Consider the following 10,896-nt stretch of genomic DNA (forward strand, 5'->3'; position numbering starts at 1 on the left):
GTATGGCCAGTCAGTCAGTCAGGACATTGTCTTTTATTTATAGAGATTTGCTGTTTTTGTGTATTTTGAAAAGTATGCAGTAGTGATACTCCGTTTATTAAATTGCTTTATTATTCCTATTGAAAACATATCGAACTAAATTTCTCAGCCTTCTATTTCAACCTATGGCCACCACTATTCTAGGCATATGGACAGTTTCTTCCAGCAAGAGAAAGATGCTTCAGGAAGGACGAAGACAGAACAGGGAGGTGGCAAATTTTTACACGGAAAAACAACAATGGAAAAGGATAACTTGAGACGCGATAACAGTGGGAAAAACACGGCGCCGTGTATATCTTACGTATTGCAGCTTTGGGAAAAACGAGAGTACCGTGGTGGAACCGCGCTGGGAATGTCTCTATATAAGGTGTCAGTGTGCTTCCGCCTGCATCCTCAGTGTCCACTGTAGAGTAGCAGCCATGAAGGCCACCCTGGCACTCGTAGCGGCACTCGCCGTCATGGCGCTCGCTGCTGCGGATGACGTCAAGTACACCACCAAGTACGACAACATCAACCTGGACGAGGTCCTCGCCAACGACCGCCTGATGCACCAGTATGAACTCTGCCTCACCGAGGAAGACGACAGCAGCTGCAGCCCTGAGGGCAGGGAGCTCAAGAGTAAGTCCCCCGGCACCAGTGTGTAAAAACTGCTCTCTGTCTCTTACTGTGCACGCACGTGAGCCATCCACATATCACTGTACCAACATGCGTATTGTAATGTATTGTACTTTGACACTATGTCATAAAGCACATAAGGGTTGCGTTCGTTTTCCTTGCATTAAGTTTTACGTTATGATGTACCCTGATAATAAGTGCCTAAGGAAGGTTCTTCATTGTAATTTAATGTTTGGAATTAAGTGGAGCTATTACAATAGTAGAATGATTGTGACAAGGAAATAATATAGTCACATGAGCGTGTTGAAGATCTTTTTAAATCCCCAGGTGATTTGCTTGAGTCAGTTCAGGCAATTTCAGGATTGTGTCCTTAACAAACTGAGCTGCTGATTCATCTCCTGAAGCATTGGTGTTGTCGTAACCTTAACCGTCGTTACTGATTTCCTTCCGTAATTCTGACGTTCACTTTCGGAAACACGATCCTAGAACAGAATAACAGAGTGCTTCATCCGCTCCATCCCAAGTTCTGCACCCACCGTCAACACAGGGATATGAATTTCAATAACAATCATATTTCAGTACTGCAGTGACTGTTGTTTATAAGAAAGACGCATGTCCGAAGGATCAGTCACTGCGGCGACTCCAGCCGTCATGAAATATGAAACGCAATCGCTGTTAAGAATGCAAACAACCGTCAGCTCCGTCAGGGAATTACCACAACGTAAATTTGTGCAGGATCGAGACTCGAACCCGGACTTCCGGCTTTACGCGAGTGGTCGTCTTGGCTATCCGTCCACAACTCACGGCCAACCTGTAGTGGTACACGCATTATGTAACTCCCGTACACGGAAGGACCTTTTATAATACAGTCGTACACTTATTACGTAATTCCCGTACAGAGAAGGACATTTTAATTGAAAGTCGCTGCCTGGCATCGGCATCGTTCTTCTTAACAACAAAGGCACTGCAATATCTTTTTTATCCGCCGATACCAGAGAGTAACTTACAGCTAAAATCCCCCCCCCCCCCCTCTCCCACACGGGAATTACATACTGTGTTCATGGTAAACAAATCCACCACTACTGTAAAACACATTATTGACCGCAGTCATGCACCACAGAAGTCACAATACAGTAGCACGGTTTGGAGGTCGTAGCCCTATCACCAGACGTATCTGAAATCTAGCAGTAGTAGAACCTCACGTCCATGCCCTAACAACTAATAGCAAACATCCAGCGTAGTTGGACCGTCAATAAAATCCCAAATTGTGGCTGGAATGCCGTTTGATCGTCCTCCTACTCTAGATGTTCGCCTGTTAGTTGTTAGGGCATGGACATGAGGTCCTACTACTGTTAGATTTCAGGTGCCCTCACGATGGGGCTAAGACCCCGAAACCGTAGCAGTGGCTAGCGACTTCTGTCGTGTATGAGTCTGGTCAAAAAACTATTTTCCAACTGTGGTGGATTTGTTTACCATGAGTTTGGTACAGAATAGTTGTGGGCATTCCACAAACAAAAATTTATTACATAATATGTGTTCGAGAACAGACTGTGACGCAGGAACGACGATTTATGGAAGTTCAGGTGTGGCCAAAGCGGTTAAGGCGACCACTCTCATAAAGCGGAATATCCTGGTTCGAAACCCGATGTGGCACAAATTTTCATTGTCGTCACTCCCTTATGCAGATGACGGTTGTTCATATTCACAACAGCGAATACATTTCATTAAGTACATCTCGAATACCATTCCTCAGTGTAGCTAACAAGCTAGATGACGCTATGGCGCTATGGCAAGACATTGGACTCGTATTCGGAAAGACGTTAGTTCAAATCACAGTCAGGAAATTGCAAATTGGATGGTTCTTTTGACCAGTCGATTTGCTTCCTCAATCCTAGCTTGTTCCCTATTTCTAGAGACATCATAGTCGACGGGACGTTAAATCCTTCTCCTCCATTCTTCTGTTTTGGATCAAGGCGGCCACTACACTTTTCATTTCGATCTCCAACTTAACTCATCCATGTGGCTCCAGCATGTTTTCTAATGCCATTTACTAACCTTAGATTACACCATTTTCTTTGTTTTCTTATCTATCGAAATCCAGCAAAGAGCTCTCTTGCCCCATCGATCATTAATTCGCCAGGTTACATGTCCCAACAATTTTCAATTCATTTTCGTTAGTCATAACTGCATGTTGTACTCCAGTTGAAACAAAATTTTTATTGTTTCTCCTAGTATTTTCCAAAACGCATCACTTCACAGCTCACGGAGTATATCTAGGATTTGAAGCGTTTTCGTATTCAAAGTAGATGTCTTACTACTATAAGACTAAACTGGATAACATTCTTTTTTGTGTGTCTCCGAAGCTCTGTTGAGAAAACTCCATGAAATTTAACGACAGCTCTCAACGAATACGCTTTTACTCATTTATGTCATCCACCCAGTCGTTGGTTTCAAATGCAGTAAATAACAAAATAATGTATGCTGGTTACATGACTTTGTTAACTGTGTGAATTTTGGGTCTGCTTACAGAATTTCGCCTATGAGGATAAGCTGCACTGCTGCAAACAGTACAATTCATAGGCATAGACATGTTTCATTACCTAGTATTCCTTCTAACCTTTACCATCTTAAGAGTCTAAAAAACTGTTGTACTACTTTTGAAAACAATTTTAATGAGGTGGAATATCTTTGCTGAACTAATCTTTGAATTCCGAATGTCCCACTGTCTTCATGGTGTGTAACAGATGCTGTGGCATTGACGTGTACTGCTATAAGATGTACCCGTGTCTGGTTTCCGAGGGCGGAGAGTACAGATATTGCGAAAAACAACTGAAAAGTTCTGTTTCTCTAAATCCCTCAGTCCCATAGAAACAGGGACTTAATACACAATGTTCAGGTTTGTAATTGACTTCACTAAATGTGGTCTGTCAATTGTGCTTGTCCTACAACTATTGACCCTTATTTCATCAATGTTAGTCTAAACGGCACAGCGTATGCCAACTTCCCCAGACAAATTCTTCCACTCCTTCTGGATGGCGTACCGCTAAGAACCAGAATGCTTATGTGATATCAACAAGATGGATGTCCAGCACATAATGCCTTCCATGCACGTCGTCTTCTGAACCGAAGGTATCCTGCCAGACGGATTGGTCGAGGAGGAACAGTTACTTGGCCTGCTAGGTCTCCTGATTTAAATCCTCTGGACTTTTTTCTTTGGGGATGCATTGAAGACGTTGTATTCCAACAACTCTAGAAGACCTGCAGGAACGTATCGTGCTTGCTTGTTATTCTCTTCACTAGGCAACACTGAAAGCAGTAAATAATCCTTTCATTCAACGAGTGCAGCAGCGTATTGGTGTCCAGGGTCACCGCTTTGGGCACCTTTGAAAGTTCTACTCCTGAGAAATGGTACAGGAGAGTCAAAGACAATTTTGTGTTTAGTTTTTACTTGGTTTTCATTTGTTATCTGACAACTCCAGCAAGTGGACGGATTTGTGATTCCGGGCTCAAAATCAATGTTGAGTTATGTAATTAATAACGTTGTGTTCCAGTGAATGGTACGCTTGTGATACATTTTTGAATAGATCTTTAAGAGAGGAAATGAATTACCGCATAAAAAATACAGGGTGCCATTGAAAAAGTCATACTGATGTTCACAGCCATGTAAAAAACAAAGCTACAACAAAAGAAATCTTGCTGATTGATGTCCCACTGACGGCTAAAGAACATTTGCTTGAAACATATTATAATTTTCATCTGAAAAAAACAGTTATTTAGGGTGGTCGAGATAAATGGGACACCCTTTGTATTATAAACTCCAGTAAGTGCTTCTATGTCTCGTGATAACTGGGTGTTGTGTGATGTTCTTAGGTTAGTTAGCTTTAAGTAGTTCTAAGTTCTAGGGGACTGATGACCATTGATGTTAAGTCCCATAGTGCTCAGAGCCATTTGAACCATCTGAACCAACAAGTGCGTTTTCAATCACCAAAACGGTTCTGGAACTCTATCTTATGGAAAACTCTTAGCGTTCTCAGCGATGTATTTTTTATCTTATCCATGCTTTTAAATCGAAACTCTTTCAAGTTTTCATTTAATACTCGGAACACAGGAAAGTCACAAGGGACGATGTCTGGGGAATATGGGAGCTAGGCCATCATTATACACTCCTGGAAATGGAAAAAAGAACACATTGACACCGGTGTGTCAGACCCACCATACTTGCTCCGGACACTGCGAGAGGGCCGCCGTCAGTGTCAGCCAGTTTGCCGTGGCATACGGAGCTCCATCGCAGTCTTTAACACTGGTAGCATGTCGCGACAGCGTGGACGTAAACCGTATGTGCAGTTGACGGACTTTGAGCGAGGGCGTATAGTGGGCATGCTGGAGGCCGGGTGGACGTACCGCCGAATTGCTCAACACGTGGGGCGTGAGGTCTCCACAGTACATCGATGTTGTCGCCAGTGGTCGGCGAAAGGTGCACGTGCCCGTCGACCTGGCACCGGACCGCAGCGACGCACGGATGCACGCCAAGACCGTAGGATCCTCCGTAGTGCCTTAGGGGACCGCACCGCCACTTCCCAGCAAATTAGGGACACTGTTGCTCCTTGGGTATCGGCGAGGACCATTCGCAACTGTCTCCATGAAGCTGGGCTACGGTCCCGCACACCGTTAGGCCGTCTTCCGCTCACGCCTCAACATCGTGCAGCCCGCCTCCAGTGGTGTCGCGACAGGCGTGAATGGAGGGACGAATGGAGACGTGTCGTCTTCAGCGATGAGAGTCGCTTCTGCCTTGGTGCCGATGATGGTCGTATGCGTGTTTGGCGCCGTGCAGGTGAACGCCACAATCAGGACTGCATACGACCGAGGCAAACAGGGCCAACACCCGGCATCATGGTGTGGGGAGCGATCTCCTACACTAGCCGTACACCTCTGGTGATCGTCGAGGGGACACTGAATAGTGCACGGTACATCCAAACCGTCATCGAACCCATCGTTCTACCATTCCTAGACCGGCAAGGGAACTTGCTGTTCCAGCAGGACAATGCACGTCCGCATGTATCCCGTGCCACCCAACGTGCTCTAGAATGTGTAAGTCAACTACCCTGGCCAGCAAGATCTCCGGATCTGTCCCCCACTGAGCATGTTTGGGACTGGATGAAGCGTCGTCTCACGCGGTCTGCACGTCCAGCACGAACGCTGGTCCAACTGAGGCGCCAGGTGGAAATGGCATGGCAAGCCGTTCCACAAGACTACATCCAGCATCTCTACGATCGTCTCCGTGGGAGAATAGCAGCCTGCATTGCTGCGAAAGGTGGATATACACTGTACTAGTGCCGACATTGTGCATGCTCTGTTGCCTGTGTCTATGTGCCTGTGGTTCTGTCAGTGTGATCATGTGATGTATCTGACCCCAGGAATGTGTCAATAAAGTTTCCCCTTCCTGGGACAATGAATTCACGGTGTTCTTATTTCAATTTCCAGGAGAGTAGTTTTCTTTTATGCCAAACATTCTCTAACAAAGTCAGAAGAGTGAATAAGTGCAGCATCGCAATGCGAAAGCTACGAACTGATGCGTCACAAATCGGGGTTCAGTTCTTCGGATTGCCGATGATCTTTTACGTAGTACTCCTTGTTGAGCTTTCGGCCTTGAAACAAGAACTCAAGTGGCATTATTCCGTTAACCTGCAGATTTGACTCAACTCGTCGAGCGTTTTCAGTTTGGGCTATTCGAAATGCTTCCACTGAGACAATTTAACATTTGTTTGGACTTGATATCCGCTAACCTAGGTTTCTTCACCTATTATGACACGTTTTACCGTCAATAGCTTCATATGGCTACTCCTGAGGAACTTGAATTCGCCGCTGTTTTTATTGGAAATTCAACGATTTAGGAACAAATTTTGGCGTCACACATGTTATATACAAAATACCAGAATAACTTTCATGACGTCAGTAAACTGATATTGCAGCGGCATCAGCGACTTTTCTGACTGTGATTTTATCGATTGGCGATGTGCTGGGGGTGTTTTACTCATAGCAGAATCCCCATATATATATATATATATATATATATATATATATGCAGGAACGTATATATATATATATATATATATATATATATATATATATATATATATATATATATATATTACTGCAAAATTTAGTACAAATTTTCTGATACACGTTTATATTAAATAAATAATCGCCGCTTCTACCGAAACACACGGAGACTTTTTGACAGCTGACAACACACTAAATATCCAATATGAATGACACTGTGAAAATACATTTCAGACATGCTCAACAACACAACAACAACAAAATTGGGCTATTAGGCCTAATACAGTATGCGAAATTCCAAATTTTCTTTATTTTTTGAATTCAACTACTGCAGTGACGCCTTTCTTGTCTAATGACTGTGAAGCAAAAAGTTTTTAAGTAGCTAAATAGTCTATGTATCAAATTTTACTTAGCACAAAACGTGCATTTTCTGTGTAAAGCCCAATACCATTTTAGGGCAGTACTCCTCTGCTAATAACTATGAAGTGAACCGAATTGTTAGGAAAAACTATAGCACGTAAATTATAGAAATTTAGACACCAAAAGCTATCTTGTTTCATTTCTTATCCTTGTTATTTTATACGTTAAGTAGACACTAATTTAGTATGGATGAACCATTTCACTGAAGACTGTGTTCGATTTGTTGCAGAAGACATCCCTGAAGCACTAGAAAATGATTGTGCCAAATGCAACGACAAACAGAAGGAAGCCACGAGGAAAGTCATCAAGTTCCTAATCAATCACAAACCCGAAACATGGCACAAATTGAAGGAACATTATGACAAAGATGGAAAATACAGCGAGAAGTATAAGAAGCTTGAGGATGAGCTCAAGGAATAAACAACATTTTAACATGTACTGCTGATATATCTAATAAATTCTTGTTTGCAAGCGCATTTATTAGTTTATTTAAGACCTGCAGTCGACGATGAAGATAAACAAAAATCAGTTGGCAGCTTCTTCCCATGAACATTGTTTGGTTCTGATTAACTCCAGTCGACTGTCACTGCACAATTACAAAGGTTAAAACACAGAATTATAATTTTTAAATGTATCCTGCTATTCCGTTGTAGATCTTCGTAAGTGTGGAATTGCATTTGATATACACCGTCATCTAAAACTCTTCACTCATTAACTCTCGTCAGAAAAGAGAAAACACTGTGCTGGCGAATATAGGTCTCACTCACTATTGCACTCTAAACTGGAAACATAGGTGCGAACAAAGCAATCAGGGATTATCTTCTAAATGCAACTCGTGGCATTACGATCAACAGACGAAGAGACAACTCGTATATTTGAGTAGTTTCAACATTGACACGGAAACTAATAATAGTTATCAAAACAAGAAAGGTGCTTGGGCACATGCGTAACTTAAAGTTATAAATTGAACAGCTCCCTAAATGCAGAGTGAATCTTATTATAAACACAAATAACTAAGTCATAAGAGCCTAAATTAAACAGATTGTGAGCTGCCATTCCAAACTAAACTATACATGAATGTTTATTCAAGCTTATGAACACCGTTCATGCGCTGAAATATACCAAGAGAAACCACGGTCTGGCTTTTATCTAAAAACTGACGACGAAAAGCTACATAAAGCGCAACAAAAAAGGGGGCGCGCTTTCGACACAGGCTGATTGGACCGTTGTGTTGCGCCCAGGAGACAGAGCTGTGGTTGGTCGAAAGGAGAGCCAAAATTGCGTCCTCTGGCGGGTTTAGTGGAGTAAACCAGCAGATGAATGCGGTTACGAGGTGCAGGCTGGATGCTTTGGAGATGATGTTGGCCGATGGGGGTACGCCGTGCAGCCGTGCTACGAGACAACGGTGGTGAGGCGCTGCGCAAATGCTTGCCAGCGTACCATCAGTTCGCGATCAGAGCTGGTTAGCTGTCCCAGTTCATTGTGCTAAACTCTTTTCTAATAGTGATGTCTTTGGCACGTGTTTAGTAAGCAAAATTGCTTGCACTGCTGTTGGTTTTGTTCAATGGCTGTATTTAGCACCCATTTTTTCCCTAGCTCTGGTCTTGTCTCGTGCATACTGGTTAAGAAAGTTTCAACTTTATCAAACTGCGAATTTCTGTGAATGAATAATAACAACTTCCTTTCTTCACTTTTCCCCTCAGCAATGTTTACCATTTTTCCAGCATGTAGGACCAAGCACAAGCTTTTAATACCTTTTCCTTTGTTCCTGTAGCAGCACCCCGCGATCCTGATCACTTCGTCTGCTAAGTTAGTGCCATGTCTGCATGTCGTACGGGACAGTAGCACTTAAGAACATTAATTGTGACACTGTTAAACTTCGTCCGTGTAAAAAATAACTGTAATAAATGCAAAGGTTTCAAATCAGTCTTTTACTACAAGTCTTCCAGGTTATTTTCACAAGCATCAGGAAATGGATTAAAGTAAATCTGTATATATGAGGTACGGCTAAATGTTTGGTTCTACTCCATAGGGCCATACTGTGCTGCTTCTTTCCGTTTCGTCATGGTGAAGAAATCGCTTCACTTGTTTTCGGAGCAGACATATCTCCCACTATAATTAACCAAAGTGTAGCCATTACATTTACGGGGTACGGCACCTTCATCACTTAATTTAATAAAAAGACAATAGGGATTTGTAGTTAATGTACTCGAGTCCCATTATTTAAAGTTTTTAGTGACAGATAGTAATTACATAGTTGATATTTGATTTGTCCGTCAGAACGTCACTTGAATCATTCCTAACAAATATGTACCGAGAGTTACTTGTATGTAGCGCTGTTAGGTCGACTACAAATACCGGATTTTTTGTAAGTATCTCCGTTGTTTCAGCAGACAACCGCGAGAAAAGTACGTGTCTTACAGAAAAATAACTCGTGTTGGTAGATATAGAAGCTCCCCCGTTTTTATTTGTAATATGCGCTGTACCGTTGTTGAAGAGCGCACAGCTACGCGGCAGGCATATAGACAAATTATCTGCTCTGTATCGTCGCATGGAAATAGTTCCCGCCTATAGATAGACATCGCAATGGATTGACTTCCAAAGCGGGCTGCTTTCGCGCCTCCTCAAGCCGCAAGCAGCACTAATTTCAATGAATTACACGCAAATACTGACGGCTTCTTTGTCAGAAACGGTGCCCATATTCAGCACCTGTGGTGTGGGTTAAGAACATGGAGAGGTCCTCTGTGCACTGATGCGTGTGTCTGTTTGGTGTGTGTCCTGTAGTTTTCGTGCAATCGTCTTCTGAAGCCGCAGAGGTGAAGTGTAGTTCATCCACGAATGCTGTCCCTTACAAACCTTGCAGTAACCGTGTTGTGTTAACAGAAGGACGTCAGAAAATAAAATAAAAAAATGTGCAATTAGTGGCCAATTCTTCAGCTTACTGTAAGGACATCGCAAATTTTATGAGTGCGTGGTGTCTGTTCTTTCGGACAAGCACAACATCTCCGACAGAACAGACACTACGCATTCATATAATTCATCAGCCTAGCCGGGCAGTGGATCCACCTCTTCAGTGTGTATGCACAAATACGTCCGAACTCCTGTGCGAGTCTCAGAGTAGCGAACATGGAGGAAATGGGGAACGATTGCGGATAGGTGGCGCTCGATGAGAATATGAATCGGCCGTGAGGAGTGCCGAGATAGTTCGCGCAATGCGATAGCGCTGTGTCCCGGATGGTGCAGTGGTTAACGCACCTGCACGAGCAGGAGATCCCGAGTTCGAACCCCGATCCGGCACGTATTTTAACGAGTCGCCGCTGATTCAACAGACTGTCCCGACGCAGCTGGCAGCAGTGATCCCCTACCTTTCCTTTCCTTTCTTCCCCTCTCAATTTACGTATAACGCCACAAACATTACCAAACTTCCGTTGCCAGAGTTGCTGGGTACCACCTAATGGCTTACTTTCATAGTTCTGAAAACACGTGTTCCAAGAGGAAATAGAAAACTTAATTATTAGTTCCTTCTAAGTAAATATCGTAATGTGATCATAGGGGAAAAGTTAAAGGAACCCGTACTTACGCAGTAACACCATCTACGAATGGGACAGAACTGACAATGATATTGTGGTTAGCGAAATACGTAAGAAAAATGTTAATAATTGAGGCAATAAGTACGACCATTATTATTTTGTCACACAAATTGGGATAGCAACCTACGAAAACCAGCATCATTCAGACTACAGAGAGTTATCTGGATCATGA

General features: G+C 43.0%; 1 protein-coding gene across 1 annotated transcript; it reads left to right on the top strand.

The window, feature by feature from the left end:
* Positions 1 to 423: 423 nt before the first annotated feature.
* LOC126273128 (ejaculatory bulb-specific protein 3-like) lies at positions 424 to 7,610 on the top strand. Its single transcript, XM_049976585.1, has 2 exons — positions 424 to 657; positions 7,364 to 7,610. Exons 1-2 carry the CDS (start codon positions 459 to 461, stop codon positions 7,552 to 7,554), a joined length of 390 nt encoding a protein of 129 aa, XP_049832542.1. The 5' UTR covers positions 424 to 458; the 3' UTR covers positions 7,555 to 7,610.
* Positions 7,611 to 10,896: the final 3,286 nt, after the last annotated feature.

The sequence above is a fragment of the Schistocerca gregaria genome, chromosome 5 (assembly GCF_023897955.1).
Source record: "Schistocerca gregaria isolate iqSchGreg1 chromosome 5, iqSchGreg1.2, whole genome shotgun sequence".
Taxonomy (NCBI): domain Eukaryota; kingdom Metazoa; phylum Arthropoda; class Insecta; order Orthoptera; family Acrididae; genus Schistocerca; species Schistocerca gregaria.